Here is a 20080-nt window from a genome sequence, read left to right as displayed (position 1 = left end):
TACATGACAGACAATAGGCAGATTGGGCGATAGTTGTCAATGTCGTGGATGTCTCCCTTCTTGTACAGTAGTACAGTCCTGCTGGTTTTCCATTGGGATGGAAGCTCGCATTCAGACAGGTAGCATATGAAGAGCCTAGCCAGCGTATTGATGAGTACTGACGGCAGGTTATTCAGGTGTTCAGGTCTGACCTTGTCTGGGCCAGGTGCTGTTTGTTTCTTTACCGACGAAATGGCGTGTCGGATTTCAGAAGGGAGAACATTGGGAACAACATATCCATCCTGTGGAATTTGGTATGTCGGCAGGTGGACATGGCTATCAAAGAGATCTGAGTAGAAGTCATGGATAATATTCTCCATTGCCTTTCTGGAAGATGTGATAGATCCATCAGGACATTGGAGGGCAGGCATCAGTAGTTGGTCTTGTAGTTGCCGAAGGACAGGCGGGTGTTACGAATGCTTTTCCCGGCTTCTGCCACATCTACCAGCACTTCTGCTCTTCTGTCTTTGAGGTCTTCCTTTATCGCATCTCTGCACTGCTTTGCAAGCTCAGATGTTCACTTGCAGTTGCCTGAGGCATGCACCAAACCACATTGGCGAAGAAGCTCAAGAGTTTTCGAAGACAGGCATTTTTTGTGACTATCTCTCTCTTGGCGTTCCTCGCACAATCATGGAGGTGCTGAACCAGTCGATCGTATTCCTCCCCAATGTTGTCAACAACGGTATCTTCCCATGTTCCAGCAATAGTGCCAAAGCGCTCCCAGTTGATGGTCGTTCTGAGAGTTCTCTTCTTAAACTTTGCAGCCCTTTCTCCCTGCTCTGTGAAGTAGAATTTTGCACAAAGGAGACGGTGGTCCGATCCTGTTTAGAATTTTGGGACAACAGCAACATCGGTCAGGCAAAACCGTCGATTGAATATGATGTGGTCTATTTCATTGTGGAATGGTATACCGGGAGACTCCCATGTGCAACGTTTAGATTCTGCCTTCTGGAACTGTGAGTTACCATGGATGGTCTTAGTCAACATGATGAATTCAGACAGTCTTTCACCCTGTTCGTTCCATTCTAGGCCATGAGTCCTGATGTGGAGTTCTTTGGCTGATCTTCTCGGTCCTATCTTGGCATTAAAATCACCCACAATGATCTTGTAGAAGGTGTGCTCTTCTTTATAGAACCTCTCCAGCTCCATGTAGAACTTCTCAATTTCTTCTTCATCATAATTGGATGTTGGTGCGTAGACAACGAAGATAGAAACTGCCGGCAGTGAGCCACATCTATTCAAGTGTAAACGTCTGATTCGGGTTGTTAGACATTTAAATGAATCAATGCTCATGGCCAAGTTCGTGTTGACAAGGACACCGACGACTCCAACACCTCTTTTATGGCATGTTCCGAGGAACAATTCTTCTCCAGTGTCGAAAATGGCATGATGTGATTGATGCCTTCTTGTCTTGGTCAGACCAATGATGTCGTACTTGATCTTTCATGCATGTACCATCAGGTCCTCGATGGATGCATCCAATGCTAGCATACATGCACTGAAAGTACAGACAATCATTTTTGTCTTCCTTCATTTTGGTGGCCTAGTTCGGCCTTGAGATTTTATCAGCCTCTCCTTCCTCATCCTTCTCAATGCTGCCATATTGGTGATGCCTTCAGGGTCAAGGGAATCAGACCCATTGTAATTACTGGTTTTGGCATATCGAATACACAACAGATAGCTTGCAAGAATTTGCCGTGTGGGCAGAATACTCTCGGTAGCTTGCCGGGCTCTCCGAGAGGGATAGAAACTTTTGGGGCGGCCTCTAATCACCCTTGTAGGTGTTCCCATGGTTCAAACCATATTTGAACCCTATCAAATATGGTGCAGCAATTCTGGAAGATGGGTATTAACCTGAGTTGCTCAGGAGGAAGAGAGCAACTTGGAACGCCTTTAAGAGTGTCGAAGAAATAGCTAAGAGGACAAAAAACCTCCGGCTCTGGGCACATCTCTTTGATTCCACTGTTCTTCCTGCATTAACATATGCCTCAGAGACCTGGGCCCTACGAAAATAGGATGAGAATGCTATTCGGGTCTCCCAAAGAGGAATCAAAAGAGCTATGCTTGGAGTATCATGTTTCACTCAAATGAGAGAAAGAATCTGGAGTTCCAAACTCCATTGATGATCAAGAATCAGGGACGCTGTCTCATTTGCCAAGGCATCAAAAATCAGATGGGCTGGACACATAATGAGATTTGGAGATGACCGCTGAACTAGAGTTATTACCGACTGGATTCCACGGGACGTCAAAAGACTGCGTGGTTGCCCACCTACCAGATGGTCAGACTTCTTCATCAAGATCCTGAACGATCGGCTTGAGGCTCTTTGTGTTCCTAGAATGAACAGACGCCGTTGGGCTACACTAGCACGCGACAGGGACAAATGGAGACGTTACTGGCGCCTGCTCGAGCAAATCGATGATTAATGGGAAGTCAAGTGATCAAGTGATCAAAAATAGTCATGATCTCTGATAATAAATCCCCTGCAGCTACAGAAGCAGAGCCAGGGAGAGAGCTCAAAGAGGAGAGGCTGCAATGTAGACTGTATAGGGCCCCTCTGAGGCCTGATACTATCTGTCCCCATCACCGCCATGTGCAGCTCTGGGGGCCATCGTAGTGCTGGGCTGGCAACTAAAACAAATGCAGAAAACGACCAGAGAGGGGTCTCAATGGGCTGGGTGCAAGCTTTGCACGTCCAGGCCTGGGCTGGGTCCCTGGCACCACAAGGTCCCCTGAGCACCATCAAAACACACCTCTGAGTACAGAGCTCAGTACCAGAGCACCACCACGGGTGGTCTCTAGAAGTGGAGAAGCTCCCAAAGTGCCCATGTCTGTGTAGATGAGCTTGGTGCTGAGACTATGACAAATTCCACTGAGAAAGCCAACTCTGAAACGAGGGATGTCCACGCAGACAACCTGAAGCTCCACAGAGAGAACACTGCGGCCACAGGGGAGAAGACCCTACCACTGGGGAAGTGCCATGGCGATGAACACATGCAGAGTTCAAGGCCCCACCATACCACCCTCCCCAGACACCGCTTAGACTACACAGAGAGTACAAGGGAGAGCTGCCCTATGAAGAAACCCCTCTGTCTTTTCCTGCCACTGGAGAGTAGATAATGTTATATAACCTCATCATGAGTTGAGGAAGGACAAACTCAGGCAACCCAGACTTGTCTTCCTGACTCTGAAGCCCGGGACTGTCTGAGATACAGTCACCTCGTCAGAGCAGGCTTCAAGCCCTTCCCTGTGGATCTGGAAAAATGGGTTCCCCCAATTTAAAGAGTTAACAATGAGAAGAATTTAATGGGATCCAAAGAATAGAGCTAGGGCGTGAGAAAGTCATCATGTATCTTCCAGCTATGTTTGGGGTTCCTGACAGAGTCTGCCATCTGTTCCGCAGAACCTATCCTTTCTTCCCAGTTCTATAACATCTGGTTTCAGCCAGACCACAACTGCCCTGGACCCAGACTGGACCCCCTGCACAGCGAAACGCAGCCAGGAGATGCACTTCAGGCGAGGGATGGACGCAAAGGGACTGGCTCATCCTTCACAACTCTCCTGCTGGCGAGCACGTGGACCCGCTCTGCCTGGACAGGAAAGGACACTCTGCTGGAAAGTTCCCTTGTTTCTTTGTTCTTCTCTTTTGCACAAACCTAACTGCAGTTGCTACAGGTCCCAAATAAAGATTTTTACACAAACAAACCAACAGGAAAGGCTGCGAAGGAATCTCAGTGGTAAGTTACTTGCCATGCATGTGCAGGCCATGGGTGCATTTAAGACAACACACACGTGCACATGAACAAGTAGAGAGGGAGAGAGTAAATCACCTGGATAAAATGGCTTATCATGGGACATGAGGAGCTCCTTAAACTTGCAGTGTTCAGGCTCTCTGTGATCATGGCCAGGGCGATAGTACAGTGGGTAGGTGCTTGCCTGGCACACAGCAGAACGAGGTTCAATCCCTGGCACCCCTAATCGTCCCTGAGCCCACCAGGAGTGAGTCCTAACTACAGAGGCAGGAAAAAGTCTGGAGCACTGTAGGGTGTGGCACAAAAACAAACAAAAATGGTCCTTTGTGATTTAAAAAAAAATTCAGATATTTGGATCTGCAAGTGAAGATTCTAATTCCTGGCAGCTGTAAGGACTAAGGCTGGACAGCAATTTTATTTTTTCCCCTTAGCACTAAATGTGGCAGCACCTCCATTAACAGGAGTTTTATTTCTACTGTTCCTTCGGAAAAACACCTTTTCATGATGAACTTCTAATCACATGCCATTAATCAGAAAAGTACAAATTGACCTAAGAACTTAAAAAGATTCAAACACAGTGTCTCAAGGTTAAAGAAATGGGGAAAGGTGGAATTACTTGAGAATTGTTTTGAAAATGATATATGAAGGCTGGTTTTCCAAATTCATAGCTAGAAAAGTCTTCATAAGAGGCAGCAGGGCCAAAAAGCTTTCATTTATGAAAGATAAGTATGTTTTCATCTCAGTGACTGGGGCATGAAGAGCACTTTTGTATGGACATGAGAGGTTTGAAGGAACGCTGGAGGCACAGCAGCTGTCACGGCATCCTGGGAGAGAGCCGGGCCAGACCGGGCTCCTGAGTGGGACCCCCTGAGGTGGGGCTGCCAGGGGCCACGCACAGCACCTACAGTGTTGTCACCACACAAAGCAGTGACTCATCCTGCAGAGGAGGAAGCTCAAGTCTGAGCAGATGAAAGGACTCCTTAGCTCAGCCTTTCCTTTTCTCCCACCCATCAAACCTTCCTCAAAAGAGCAATCCTCACTTTCCTATTTCTGCAGCCATAAAGCCTGCTGGGGAGCAGATTCCAGATGTTACACAGTATCAGTCCCTCCCAGGCCCGAAGACCTGCAGCCTGGCTGGCTGATGAACGTGCCTGGTGTCCCTGCAGTTCTGGGCCCACTCCTCAGAGGAAGGGGGAGGCAGGGGTACAGGCGTGAAGTTCACACACAGAGGGGTCAGAAGCCACTTCTCCCACTCACTGCATACTTAAGACATGCTGGAAAGACAGAAAAAAACAGTATTTTTCCCCCAAACACTTCAGTAAAGCTTTTCCACATGTGTACAAGTTCCAGTCTAAAATGATGCTGTGCAAAAGTTATATTTATGTAACTATTAGCAATACTCTTTTCAGAAGAATTGAGGAGCCAGAGCAATAGCACAGTGGATAGGGACTTGCCCTCGGGTTCAATCCTGGTACCCCATATGGTCCTCTGAGTCCCACCAGGAGTCATCCCTGAGAGCCAGGAATAAGTCCTGAGCACTTCTAGGTGTGGCCCCAAAGACCACGATAAAAAATATTGTGGAGGGGGCTGGAGCAACAGCAAAGCAGGTAGAGCATTTGCCATGCACACGGCTGTCCCGGGTTCGATTCCCAGCATCCCATATGGTCCCCTGAGCACTGCCAGGAGTAATTCCAGAGTGCATGAGCCAGGAGTAACCTCTGTGCATCACCAGGAGTGATCCAAAAAGAAAAAATATATAATCTGGAACATGTTTTACAATACTGTGGGAGTTTCAGGCTTTGAGTCTATGAAGGCACTACCCGTTTATCACCTCCCAAACAAGCTCCTCACCCCATTCATTCCCCGCCTTCCCCCTTCTCCCCTGACAGTCAATGTTTCTGTGGTTTTGTGTCAGAGACAAAGGGTTTGTTTCTGTTCAGTTTGCTAAAAAAAAAAAAAACTCTTAGCTGGAAGAAAAATAATCTTGAATACAGATCTATTGCCCAAGTGAATCTAGATGAATGTTCATAAGTAACTTGAAATGTTAGATGAGTATTAGTATGAAATTCCACTGCACTATCTGGGTATGAAGCGTCACTCAGTATCATGACAGAGTGGGAATAGAGTCGGGGACAGTGCCAGGCCAGGCCACGCTTACCTCCCCAACCATCTTCACGTCTTCCCGCCCGTACCAGTCAGGCTCGTACACTTCATGCAGGGACTCGGTGAGCTTCATGGAGGCCTCCTGCATCCCTAGGTGGGGACAGAAACTCCAGTTAGACAGAAACGTTTGCATAGCTTCTTCCTCCCATCCCTCTCCTTGGACAGAGAATGGTTCCTAGGAATAACTAGTTCAGATAATCAAGAGGACAGACTGCTGCTTGTCTGATAAGAAGAGACACTGAGGTCTAGAAAAACATTAACAAGATTCCCCATTCTGAAAACAACAACAAGATGTCCTAGGAAGTGAACCATGGATATGCAGAATGCCTAGAATATGGGTCCATCACAAGACTGATCTAGGCTGGAGAGCACTGCAGGGCTGAGCACACACTCTGAAAGCAGGAATCCCAGCCTCCACCTCCAGCCTGAGCACTAGCGGAGAGTGACCCCTGAGCACAGAGCCTGGTCCACCAAAACCCAGAGCCAGAGACAAACACCAGGGATCTTGAAAAATAAACTCAATCCTAAATGAATGAAAATACAAAAAAAAAAACCCATTCTTTATTATTATTATTATTATTATTGCTTTTTGGGTTACACCTGGCGATGCACAGGGGTTACTCCTGGCTCTGCACTCAGGAGTTACTCCTGGCGGTGCTCAGGGGACCATATGGGATTCTGGGAATCGAACCCGGGTCAGCCACATGCAAGGCAAATGCCCTCCCCGCTGTGCTATCTCTCCAGCCCTCAAAACAACCATTCTTTAGAGGTGGTAACAAAACAAATTCAAGAGGGTCCTGTAGTTAAAAGTGATTCAAGTGTCCTAAACTGATTCTAAAGGGGAAAAAAAAAGATGAACTTTTTCCAATATCATGTTTAAAAGCTATATAGTTTTAAATCGTTAAGTTCTGGAAAGTTTAGCATTTTTAACTTCATGAGTCAGATTTTTCCTGAGAGGTACACTGGGTACTTTAACAAAAAGTATGGTTAAAAACAGGACACATGTATTTCCTGAGAGCAATATCATGATATAAAGTATCACCAAATCTTTTCCATCTCCCCCTCTATTCCTCCTTCAAAATAGAGGGTCCCTGAGCACCACCAAGGTGGCCCTGGTGGGTCCAAGCAATTTTGGACTTGAGAAACAAATGCCCAGGACAGCATCTCCAGGAAGAGTAGACACAGGAATAATCTACTGAACACAAGATGGCAGCAGAAAGGATGGTACTTCCGGCTGCTGGCCTGGAAGCCCCCTCCACATCGGGGTCTTTCCAGTGACTGTCCGGGTGAGCCTCTGCCCCAGGAGCAGGAAAGGGAGCTAGATAATAGCAGAAGAGGAAAAGATCGGTAGACACAAACATGTCTCATAAAGTAATGCCATGGAATACGAGGTGGAAAGTGTTTGAGACACTCATGATCCATCACAAATGTCCTATTTAGAAGGTGGTCAGGGATGAGTTCAGCAGTGAAGGAGAGAGGACAGGATACCAACATCTGTCACTCTGAAGTGATGCAGGGAGATGATGACTTCAGAGTGACAGAGAGATGGTTATCGTAAAGAGTAGGTATCAGAATCCACAAGAAATGTGGTGTTTGGCATTTGGTGACACCAATGACTGCAGGCACAGAACATGTCCCCTCCCTCGTCTGATGAGATGTGGGCAGGTCTCTGGTCTCTGCCTGTGAGAGTCCTGTGGGTGGTGGTTCAGAATCCATCCCAGAAAGATCCTCACTTTGCTTGGGGAAGGGTGAGCTGGGGAACTCAGTACACACCTTACATGCTGAAACCAGATGCTGCTACAAGATGCAGGAGGGGAAGAAACGCTTCAGGTCTCTGTGGACTCATATGGAAGAAACTGAGTCATGGAGGTATACAATCAGACCCAAAAAGATACAAAAAAGCTACATTTCCCCACTAACACTCTGAATCTAATGAGCTAGAATACCACCATGGGTAAACCCGGGTCACCACTGCAAGGGCAGCAGCATTAACCCAAGTTTCAAATCCTCCCTCAGACACCTTGATATAACAGCACAATCAAACTCAGCCTCAGGTCAACCCTAGTCACACTAAGGGTGAATCACTAACTGACACCCTCCACCTCCCAGTTACAGTTCAGATATCAAAGGCTACTGAAATTTTCTTTGAAATTTTGAATTTTGAAATTTTGAAAGGAAGAAGAAAAAAATGGAGCATTGTAGGACAGATAACCTTAGTAGCAAAAAATAGTAAGAAGAAAAAAAAACACCAACAAAAAACCTATGAATTCAGGGTTGGAGTGGGTACAGCGGGTAGGCCATTTGCCTTGCACGCAGCCAAACAGGGTTTGATCCCCAGCATCCCACGTGGTTTCCCAAGCACCGCCAGGAGTAATTTCTGAGTATAGACCCAGGAGTGACTCCTAAGCATCACTGAGTGTGACCCAAAAAGAAAAAGAAAAAAATGTATGAATGCAAGCTCAAAATAAAATTTTACAAGACCTTAATCACTGGGGCTAAAGTCACAATGCTGTGGCAAAGATGTCTATTAGCAGCCCAAAATAACTCCTAATTGCTGCATGTATAGCAATGATAAAGAACTTGGAAAGAATTCATTTTGTATTGGAAATGTTTCTAGAATACTGCATAGGAAATCAAACACAAGTAAATAAGACACTGTTTTGTTCTAAAAAGGAAAGAGACCAGCAGGCTTTTATAGATCCAGCGATCAACTATGCTGACATCATAAAATAGAGGGGGGAAAAGCTAAAACGTACTACCTTTCAAAGCAGTCTGGCAAAAATTAAAGTGAAAAGAATGTGAAATACCACCTCTGGCATTAATAATACTTAAAATCCAATAGTTATAAGAGTGGTGGTTTCCGAAATTTTAAGAAATATGTACAACATCACATAGAGAATCATGTGATGGAGGCAGAAATCACTTTCATCTCTTTGAAACACTGAAACTTTTCCATGAAACGTAACAGCCTCTAGCTCCAACCTATTTACAGCAAAATTGGGGATTTCTATTTTCACTCTCTAGAGCTGCTGCATATAGTCTGCACTGCTACAAGAGTTCTCTTTGCTTGGACAGTCCAAAAGTATCTGCTGTAGTTAAAAATAGCATCATTAAAATACATCATGACAATACCAGCTACAGCACAACCTGATAAAAGAATATGTGAATTATCGCAAATTTCTTGTGGCTCTGCCCACTGTTCAGCAGTCATTTATGAAGACTGCAGCTGCCTGAGGAAGAAGCAGACAGGAAAATACTCATACAGTTTCAAGAAGCACATAAAGGAATGTGTGTGTGTGTGTGTGTGTGCGCGCACACGCGCGCGTGAAAGGGGCTCAGATACCCAACCTGGGAACAGGGGTCCCCAACAACTAAGAAATCAATGGTGATCAGGAGAGCTTTGGGTGTTCATTTTCCCCACATCAGGATTTTTTACACCGTTATTTCCGGCCACCTCCCAGATACCTTTGATTCTCCTACACGGCCCTTAACCATCACCTGTTCAGTACTAACGCCCAAGTTCTTAGCCATAACCAACGCCCTTTTGCTTTCACAGTCCTCACCATTCCTAGCTAGGCTCCCAGCTGGCCAACAGGCAGCTACTTTCCCTTGCTGAATTCTCCCCAAGAGACATTAATTCTCTCTGATTCTCATTAAGGCTGAAAGCAAGGCCTCCAAAAATATGCAGACTGAAATGTATAGCCTAATTTTTTTCTTGCTGATTTTTTTTATTATTATATGAATGTGAAAAACTTAATTAAATTTATGGGGCTGGTGTGATGGTACAGTGGGGAGGCCATTTGTCTTGCCCACGGCTGACCTGGGTTCAATCCCCGGCATCCGATATGGTCCCCTGAGCCCACCAGAAGTAATTCCTGAGGGCAGAGCCAAGAGTAACCTGAGCATCACCGGGTGTGACCTGAAAAGTGCCCTATCCCTCCAAAATATTGATAAACAAGAAATCTGTTGGTAGAGTTGAAAAGTGTTTATTAACAAAATTTGAATAAAAAGCAAAGAATATTTATGAACTATAATTGAATAATTTTTGTCCAACTGACATCAAACAAACCAAACTTTCTGATTTTAGTTAGTTGGGAAAAACTTCCTAGTGATTTTTATATACGTTTGTACTTATTTCCTTTTTAATGCTTCAGTCTTACATAAGATAACTATAAAAATATTTTTAAAACTATTTTAAAAGTTTTATTGAGATTCTGTGGTTTACAGTATTATTAATAATGGTTTCTCATGCCCATAAAGACAACACCACACCCATCAACAGTATACCCACCCTCACCAAGGACCCCAACACTTCTCCCAGCACTACATTTGGTCCTCCAAGCACCATCACTGTCCCTGTCACTGTCATCCCATTATTCATCGATTTGCTTGAGCGGGCACCAGTAACGTCTGCATTCGTCCTAGCCCTGAGATTTTAGCAGCCTCTCCTTACTCGTCCTTCCCAATGGTGCTGCATTGGAGGCTCTTTCAGGGTAAGGAGAATAAGACGCATCATTGTTACTGTTTTTAGCATATCTAATATGCCACGGGAGCTTGCCAGGCTCTGTCAGTGGGCAGGATACTCTCAGTAGCTAGCCGGGTTCTCCAAGAAGGAGTCCTAGACTATAAGAGGTCCAAGCACCACCAGGAGTAATTCCTGAGTGCAGAGCCAGGATTAAGCACTGAGCAGCAACTAAGTGTGACCCCCCCAAAAAAAAAACCAGAAAAATACAAAATAACACAAAAATATTGATTTGAAGAATTTTCCCAATTGCTCTCCAAGAAAGTAAATACACCAGCAAAGATATTTCAAAGGAATTCACCCCGTAGCTCTGCCAATAATAGGTCTTCACCATTTTTTAAAATTTTTTTTGTTTTTGGGTCACACCCGGCAATGCTCAGGGGTTACTCCTGGCTCTTCACTCAGGAATTACCCCTGGCAGTGCTCAGGGGACCGTATGGTATGCTGGGAATCGAACCCAGGTCAGCCGCATGCAAGGCAAACATCCCACCCGCTGTGCTATCACTCTAGGCCCCGGTCTTCACCATTTTTGACATCTTTGAACATTTGGAAAAATTAGACCATCTCTATTTGTTTTAATATTCTTTGATTACTCGTAAGACAAGCATTTTTCACATTTATAATCCATCTGTTGCTCTTTCTTGGCTAATTTTAATCTTCATATGTTTGTACTATCAGGTTTTGCTCCTAAGCAACATACATTTCTTTAACATACTGAGCTTTCTTTTTATTCTTAGTTAACTTCCATTAAATGTTGTCAAACATTTTAAAACATGTTTTACAAACATATGCACTTCCTATGAGGTGAAATCAATCGTTCCCTTAATTAACCCTTACAAAAGTCTTATCACTCAAAAGACTAGAATTACTGCATTTTATTCTACTAATTTAGAGCAATTCTTTGTATATTTACACCTTCACTATGTTTGGAAATGTGGAGGAGCGAGGGAGAGTGTGAGGATGTGAATTTCTTTCTTTTTTCCTGAGTACCTGGTCAATTTATCTGAGGCTTTACAGATTCTCTCCTCTCCCAACCCTAAACTCTGTCTTGTGACCCGTCACTCCTGGGCATCCTTGTGTGTGACTCAGTGAGGAGTGGTATAATTACAGCCAACAGAGAGGAAGCACAGTGCCCATTCTCTCTTCCTTCCACACCAGCCTCAGACACTGTTTTCCATGGTTAAGGTCAGCGACCAGTACTGGGTCTCCCTGTGTCCACCCAGTGGCAGAGGTGCAGGAGCAACAGGACAGCAGCAATTCGATTCCCTGCATCCTACCAGGAGTGACCCCTGAGCATGGGGATAGGAGTAAACCGTGAGCACTGCCATGTGTAGCCTCAAAACCAAAAATAAATTTAAAAAAGGGAAGACAAAGAAAAAGACAAGAGCCCTTTCAGTTGGCAGAATTCCAGGGGTCGCGGATTCCCAGAGTCCAGACTCAGGCTGAGTCCAGAGACATGGGTCTCTTCACTAACCAGCATTGCCTTTGCATTATGCCTTGCTGCCTCCTGTTACCCATTTAAATGTCACTGTGTCAGCATTTTACCGCTGGGATATGCTCTCCCTCAAGATACAGACCTACTGCAGTTTTTTCCAAAGCAGGGTCTCAAGCTCACTCTATCTAATAAATTTCCCAGAAATCTCTGCCTTCTGGAGGTCCTTATTCCTAGTTCCCAGCATAAAGGACGGACTCATTTTACCTTGTATCTTTGTATTACTGTTTCAATGGGAATGTGGGGGCTGGGACAATGAATACTTCTGCTCAAGTGCACACCTAGCCAGAATGCCAATAGCTTTGTGATTAGCAGTCTGTCCTTTCACGTAGGAATGCCAAGAACAAGCTGTGCTTGGTGATATGCAGGAAACAACCCACACATTCATTACCTTTGATGGCTGCTAAGTAGCCTCGGAGTTCTCGCTGAAGTCGGGTGCCTTCTGCCTGAAAAACACAAATGCAGAGAAGGAAGAATTATCCCAGCTACATTAATCGAGAGGCTCTTTTGTTACAGACCATGAATGACATAGGCACACTAAACACCATGCCCATCAGTATATTTAAAGATTTTATTCCATTTAAAAGATTTTGCTAAAGATGGAAACCATGGCCCCCCCTTTCCAGACAGTTCCTAATATGTTCAAGAGGTACAAATCCTGACACACTTTACCACAATGAAGCTGATCTCCACTGTCCAATATGGCAGCCACTAGCTACAGACTTGGGCAGAGTGCCTGCAATCTGGCTGGTTCAAATGAAGATGTGCTACAGTAAGTTTAAAATACATATCAGGTCAGATACTTAGTATAAAAAAATAAAATACATCAAATGGAGTGCAGAAAAATGTATCATTATATTTGTATTAGCCTCATCTGAAAATATCACTCATAATTTGTTGTGAATATATTATATAAGCTACATTACTAAAATCAATTTTCATGTATAACTCATAAGCATGTGTCTACTCAGCATGGAGATTTCTCAGTAAACTTAAAATTGAGCTCCCATATGCCTCAGCAATTTCATTTTTGTGTATCTATCCCAGAACAGAAAAACATCCCAAAGGGCATATGCACACCATTATTCATTGCAGCACTCAGTGCAATGCTAAGACTTGGAATCAACCTAGAGTCCAACAGCAAACCAGTGGGTCATGAAGACGTGGTATATGTATACAATGGAATACTATGCAACTGTAAGGAATGATGAAATCACACAAACTGCTGCAGCATGGATGGAACTGGAAGATACCATGCTAATGAAGTCAGAAGAAGGACAAACATAGGATGATCTCATTCATATGTGGTATTTAGTGTACCTGGACGAGGAAACGCAATGGTTTAAAAGAGTGGTTGCCGAGATCATCCTTGGCTGCAGAGTATAGGGAGGAGAAGGGAAGAAACAGAGTGAAGGGGAAGAGAGGAGACAGATGGGAAGAAACAGGCAAGGGTCAAGAGGATTCAGGTACACTGGTGCTGCTAAGGAATGACGGAGCTAAATACCACAGACCCAAACACTCTAATAACCAAACTTAAAAATGCCAAGATGGCAGGCTGGCTGGGGAGGGGGCGGAGGAACTGGTGATGGCACATTGCATGTACAAATCCCAACTCTGAATATCTGGAATTCACAGTGCTTTAATAAAATAAAATTTTGGAAAAAATAAATAATAAAAAAATAAATAATATTTTGTTTTCTTAGAAATTTTCGATTACATAATTCATATTAGACATCAGTAAAATAGAAAATGTCTTAAAATGAAAATTTTGACAGCTGGGGTTGCTTGTTTCCAGTCCCTTAGTAACTGCTCCTGTGGCCAGACTTGGACAACACATGAATCCATCTCCTTGGACAGCGATGGGCCCTAAAGCACACGGCCTGCGCACATGCCCCTAGAGAGAACAAACCTCTGACGCCACAGCATAGAGACCCTAGGTGGCATCACACACTGGCTTGCCGCTAATGGTAGAAATGATGAAAGATGGGAGGGGCCAAAATCTGAAAAGAAAAGAAGAAACCCAAAGGAAGCCAGTGAACAAAAGAGCTGTTAAGGCAGTTACAGAAACACTTCAAAAAGAAAATCAAATTGAAAAGATTAAGGACAAAAAGATGATTTAGCAAATGAAAGCCTGTGTGCTGGTTAGGTGATAAGAGAGAGAGAAGAGAGGCAGGAGAGGGTGTCTGGGGAGCTAGGGCCAGACAGGGATGCCTGCACCACTACCGGATGCCCTACCGAGGCCTGAGCACCCTAAGCCACTCTTTTCAGGACGGACAAATGTGAGCCCTAGGGATACTTAATAGTTTACTAAGAGAGAGTCACAATAAACTTATTATCTGTCTGAAACATCGATTTAGTGATGTTTGAGGACAGCAAATGGAAGAAAAATTGTTATTTTGCAACCCTGAAGCCACCTGTTGTGATTGAAATAAAAAGCTGCATAAACATGAAATCAAGACCCTTGAGGAAGCGGCTGCTGGCTCCCTGCTGAGTGCTCACTTCCATGCTGCGCTTCCTTCCCCAGCAAAGCAGAGCAGGCCCTGGACAGAGCAGGGCTCACTGCTCACACCCAGAGAGAAACGTCAGCGAAACCATGGCCAATCCCTGCCACCGCTCAGACTACCTGGAAAGAGCAACAAAGCAGTTGAAAAGTTATCCTTTCCCTATATATTTAAAGAAAAAATTATGTCAAAATAAATCCACAATTAAACTCATGTCTTTTTGTGCAGATCAAGAAAGATCTGGCTCCAACCCAAATGTGCACTCATCTTGCCCAAGGGAAAGGAAACCATCTTTAAAAATGAAATAAGAACCCCAGAAGAGATTTGTTTAGAAGATATTATAAGAGTGGAAGAAAAAACAAGTTATACAATAATGGCTTAAATGGATGACTTCAATTTAAATGAATAAACTGGGTATAATTTAAACACCTTTCTTCTTTCCAAATAACTTAAATTCTTAATTTCCCTACAAGTTTTAAAGTTCATAAATTATTCAGTAATAGCCATATTAAATTTCAAATAAGATTCTGCCCAAATCAAAAAGGCTCTAAAGAGAATTTTTTCAACTACAATATGTCATAGAACAACAGTTTTTCTGTGGAAAATCTATTGCATAATAAAATTTTCCTAAATTAATCTATGCCAACCACAAAGATGTTTTCATAATGAGATATAAATTCTTGGAATGCTACTCGTATTTTAACAAAACTTGAAGTCTGTTCCAAATTCACTGAAAATTACCATTTCAGCACATCATTTTTGAATTACATATCGTGCATATGGATGTACAGAAAATTGAGTAGAATTCCACAAGCTGGATACTATGTGGTGTGCACTTTCCATCCCACCTGCATAATATCATTCCCTACAAGGGAAGGGGGAAATGATATGACTCTCAGTCATACTCCCCCCAGTGCTCATGAGTACCTGAGGTCAAGTGAGTCCTGTGTGGACAAGATCCATGAATATTTGCCAGCAACATCTGTTGTACAGGGTAGCATGTGGCGCTGCTGTCAGAGCTTCTCTGCAGTGTGTGAGGTACACTCACCAGTGAGAGCTTTAGCTGCTGCTTCTCTTATATTACCCCATATTTTAAGCTCAGAGACCCCCTAGGTCTGACTGTCCACACTGCCTGAGGTCATTAGCTGCCTTTTCATCCTCACCAGTTTCTCCCACCCTTGGGAGAAGAGTCTGACTTTGGGGGTCAGATTCTCCCCAGGGCCGAGAGCAGGAGGCTCCCACGTCACTGCCCTTATACGTTATGAAATATAAGCCGGTCACTGTGGATTTCATTATGGAGATACCAGAACTTAGTAAGCCTGCAGTGAGTAGGCATGGTTCAAAAACTCTTACAAAGGCCTGAGAATCATCACTGCCTCAAGTTTTTAAAAAAATTCCCTCTATTCCCTTTGTGAGTGGTATTCCAAAGCTGACGCTTTCTTCTCTGGGGACAGGCGCACTCGGGGGAGCTGTGCTGGCGCCATCACCCCCGAGGACTAGAGGTTTAAGATGAATCATCTCAAGGAGGCTCAAATCGGTTACTCAGACATGAAAAGATAACATTTCGTACCTAATTAAACTGGTTTTACACCAGACTGACTCTCAGTACCACCATTCCTTAATCATCTGTACCTATGGCCTCCTGCAGTGGGAGAGAGAGGACTGACGCTGAGTGGGACAAGCCGGTTCTCATTTAAGTCTCCTCAGGACCCTGGATTGAATATGGGTTGGCCACGTGCAAGGCTAAAGCCTTACTGTACTAGCTCTAGACCCCTACCTGTAATTGTTTGTGTGTGTATGTCATGTTTTGTTTATGTTTGTTTGGTGGTGATTTTGTTTTGGGGCTACACATGGCAATACTCAGGAGTTACTCCCGACTCTACTCTCGGGAATCATTCCTGGCAGACGCTGAAGCCTATATGGGATGCGGGGGATCAAACCCAGGTCAACGGAGTGCAAAGTACACGCCTACTTGCTATACTATTGCGCTGACCCCGTATTTTTAAATATATTACTGGGTCAGACTGAAGCAAAAGCACTGAGGGTAGGGCATTTGCCTTGCATGAGGCCGACCCGATTTCGATTCCTCCACCCCTCTCAGAGAGCCCAGCAAGCTATCAAGAGTATCCTGCCTGTACGGCAAAGCCTGGCAAGCTCCCCGTGACGTATTCAGTATGCCCAAAACAGTAACAACAAGTCTCACAATGGAGATGTTACTGGTGCCCACTCGAGTATATAGATAAACAACAGGAGGACAGTGCTACAGTGCTACACTGCTACAGGACCCTGGACAGAGCCCAGCTACACCTTACATTCCCCAGTGCCTACAGATTTGACTTGTTGAGGAGGAGCTATAAAGCTATTGTGTTTGTTCCATATTGGACTCTGTAAAGAGCTCTAAAGTCATACAGATTTCCTCCAAGTAAGTCAAGTTCCTGGTATGAAGAGTCACCACAAACTTGGACAGAAAATCCAAGTCCAAGAGTGACTGTCCTGCTGTTAGGTTTAATCTGGGCTGTGCTGAGCTGTGCTGAGCAACAAGATTAACTGATTGCTTACAGACACCAAACTGTGAAGCAGTAAAGTGATTAGTGAAACTAATGTATTAGTAAAATGCAATAGAAAACTGCTATCTGGGTCTTTAGAAGCCAATGAAGATGCTCAACTTTTGTTGGCTCAACTTTAACTCAGTACTTCTGCCAATATAAAAAAGTGTCAGAGTTTTCACCTGACTGAATTATAGACACAATACATAATGTGAAAGAAACAACTCAGGCACCAATAACTGTCAAGTTAGGGTGGTATACACCAAGAATCACCATGGTCTTGGGTGATGTGTGTGTGAGCGTGTGCACGCATGTGGGGGGTGCTGTACAATTGTGGATGAGGGTATGTGTGATCGTGGTCCTGCTGAACCTTTAAAATCAAATCTAGTATCTTTATTCACCAGGTTATGTCGGTTAGCAAGACTCCTGACAGCAACAGGGATTTGGTATCTACTAAACAAGTAATGCGTCATTGAACTAACTTGATAAAATATTGTAAATGCAGGCACATTCTTTATTTTGGAGAGTCACAAGCATATGTCTCTCTTTACTTTCTCTCATTTCTACAATTTCTCTAGATAAACTTTTTTCTTCAAAAATATAGTTAATGTGGTATTTTCTCACAATTATAAGTATCACTTGTTACAACAAGAACAGACAAGAAAAAAGAGAATTACATAGTCTGCAAAAACAAAACCCTATTTTAAAAACTGCCTCTGAGAAACTATTGTCTAGAAATTAGGTAGAAAGCCTACAGTATTAACAGACCTATGAAACTCAGATCTCATAAACCATAATATCAACAAGTTGTGATTTTACAATAATACGTCCTATCATCTCAGCTGTGGTCATGAGCCTACAAAAGTTACCATAGTTACATTATTATTTTTGGCCTTGACTATTCTTCTCTTGAAAGAGCTAAGTAATAAAACTGGATCAATTTCTCAGAGTTCAAACAGATTAACTCAATCTTGAAAGCAATGTTAATAAATTTTCTTATCATCTTCAAATCTTAGAAGAAAATTAGATTATCAAGGCGAGAGAATGAGGCAATGATCACCCTGATTCACTGCTGCTTAATAAAGCATAATGATCAAAGATCACATTGCTGGCTGCGAGGCTGCTGAACATCAAAGACTCCTGGTTTCTGAGAACCAGAGCTCACCTATGACAAATTCAATGCTATTAAGCTGGAAGAACAGAGTTTCTCAAAGGGAAAGGGGGACAGTCTGAAATCTACTTCCCCCACATCCTTTGGTCTCAGTAGAGCAGCAGGATGTGCCACTGTGAATTGAGCACTGGGCGAGAGAGAGTTTGATGGACTGAGGCCATGTGTTGAATATGTAAGAGGCTAGAATTCGGTCCAGCATTGAATGGATATAAGTGTTGTGATGAGAATAATTTGGGATTACTCAAATGCTCTCATACTGCCTAATGCATTGAGGTCAATATCTAAAAAGACTAGGACAATAGGAGTTCCTACTATATGCAGGAATAAGTTAGGTAGATGTATATAAGAACTACTTACAATGGATGAGAAAAAGAAAGTCCACATCATAAATTACTGTAAAGAAACAAGAAAGCATGAGTACCAGTGGCTAAAGGGACAATCAAGTTGTTCTTAAAATTAATTTTTGAGACAGTTACTCAATTTTCTAATATATGAAGCAGCATTATACTTATTAACTGCTTTAAGAACAAAGTGACACAATAAATAGACAGTGACTTATTGCCAAAGTCCTGAATATAAAAAGTATTAATTAAAATACTTTGGTGCTGCTTTTGCCAAACAAAGGTATGTCTAGGAAATACTTAAATTTCATAAACCCTTTAGATGATTCTTACAACGATCTAAGTTTAGGGATATATTACTAGATATGCAATTGAGGAAACCACTCTCCTTACTTCATCACAATGATCTTAGGTTTTGATACTTATGTTACCATCAAGTTATGGCTCCTTAGGGATGCAATCAAATATGTGCTCTGATTAAGAATCTGGAGCCAGCGCTAGGAACGAGAAAGCTTCAAAGCCCTCCAGTTGATTCCAATGACTAAATGGAAACCTCTTCTGTAATTTTTCATTGTGATTGTCATTTGATTAAAAACCTTCCAGTGTCTTCTTTGTACTTGTACTTCTTTTTTTAATTTATTTATTTTGAATACCATCCCTCCACCAGTAAACATTTCCCACCACCACGGATCCCAGTAACCCTCCCACCCCCCATCCCCCCATCCCACCCTGCCTCTTGGCAGGGCATTCCCTTTTGTTCTCTCTTTCCTATTGGGTGTTGCTGCACTTCTATTTCTTGAGTAACCATTATGTGCAACAGAATACATTTATATCTATAAGCACTGGACCAAGAGAAGATTCTAGGACACACAGAAATAAGTGATGCAGATGTGCACAGCTCCAGCAGAAGATGGCCAACAAAGACACTTAAGAGAATTATCAGGCTCTAACTTTTAGTCAGTCGCCATCAGAAATTCCTTTCATGACACTTCCGTCACTTAGATTCTACTCCAGTGCAAAATCAGCCATGGACCCTATATGGTACTCATGCAAGAATCGAGCAATATGGACCAGTAACACTGAGGCTACCCTGAAACCAGCAAGCCTATGCAGATGTTAGAGTGATTCTTAGTTTCCCTAGGTTCGGATGAGGTCTACATGCCTAATTCCTGGCATCCCACTATCAGAACTATATAGTCCATCTGCGGATCATTTAGCAAGGAGTAAACTGACTATGTAGAACCTGACTGCCCAAAGAGAAGTGTAAGATCTACAGAATTGGTCTCTAAATGATGCTGAGGAATGGGATAAGAAAATTTCTCCAGCTGGCATGCTGAATTAACATAGTAAAGAAGACAATGATTTAAAAAGTAAGCTAGAATATGTTTACAGATAAAAGGATACTTTCAGAGCAAGAATAGGAAGGGCTGCTTATGCAAGGAATTTTGTAATTGGGAACACCATTCCCAAGGAATGGTATAAACAGTAGTTGTCTGGAACATCTGGTCTGTGTGGGATTTTAATTAGATTTCAATGAAATCTCTTTGGTGTTT

General features: G+C 43.3%; 1 protein-coding gene across 1 annotated transcript in view; it reads right to left on the bottom strand.

The window, feature by feature from the left end:
* Positions 1-20080, bottom strand: part of AMPH (amphiphysin) — a 262010-nt gene that overhangs the window by 112239 nt on the left and 129691 nt on the right. Inside the window, exons 3-4 of the mRNA XM_056113455.1 lie at positions 12360-12414; positions 5950-6044 (exon numbers count right to left, since the gene is read on the bottom strand). Coding sequence (XP_055969430.1) covers positions 5950-6044; positions 12360-12414 — 150 coding nt within the window. The remainder of the gene's footprint in view (positions 1-5949; positions 6045-12359; positions 12415-20080) is intronic.

The sequence above is a fragment of the Sorex fumeus genome, unplaced genomic scaffold (assembly GCF_029834395.1).
Source record: "Sorex fumeus unplaced genomic scaffold, SorFum_2.1 ptg000020l, whole genome shotgun sequence".
Lineage (NCBI taxonomy): Eukaryota > Metazoa > Chordata > Mammalia > Eulipotyphla > Soricidae > Sorex > Sorex fumeus.
This window is presented reverse-complemented; position numbering and strand designations above follow the sequence as displayed.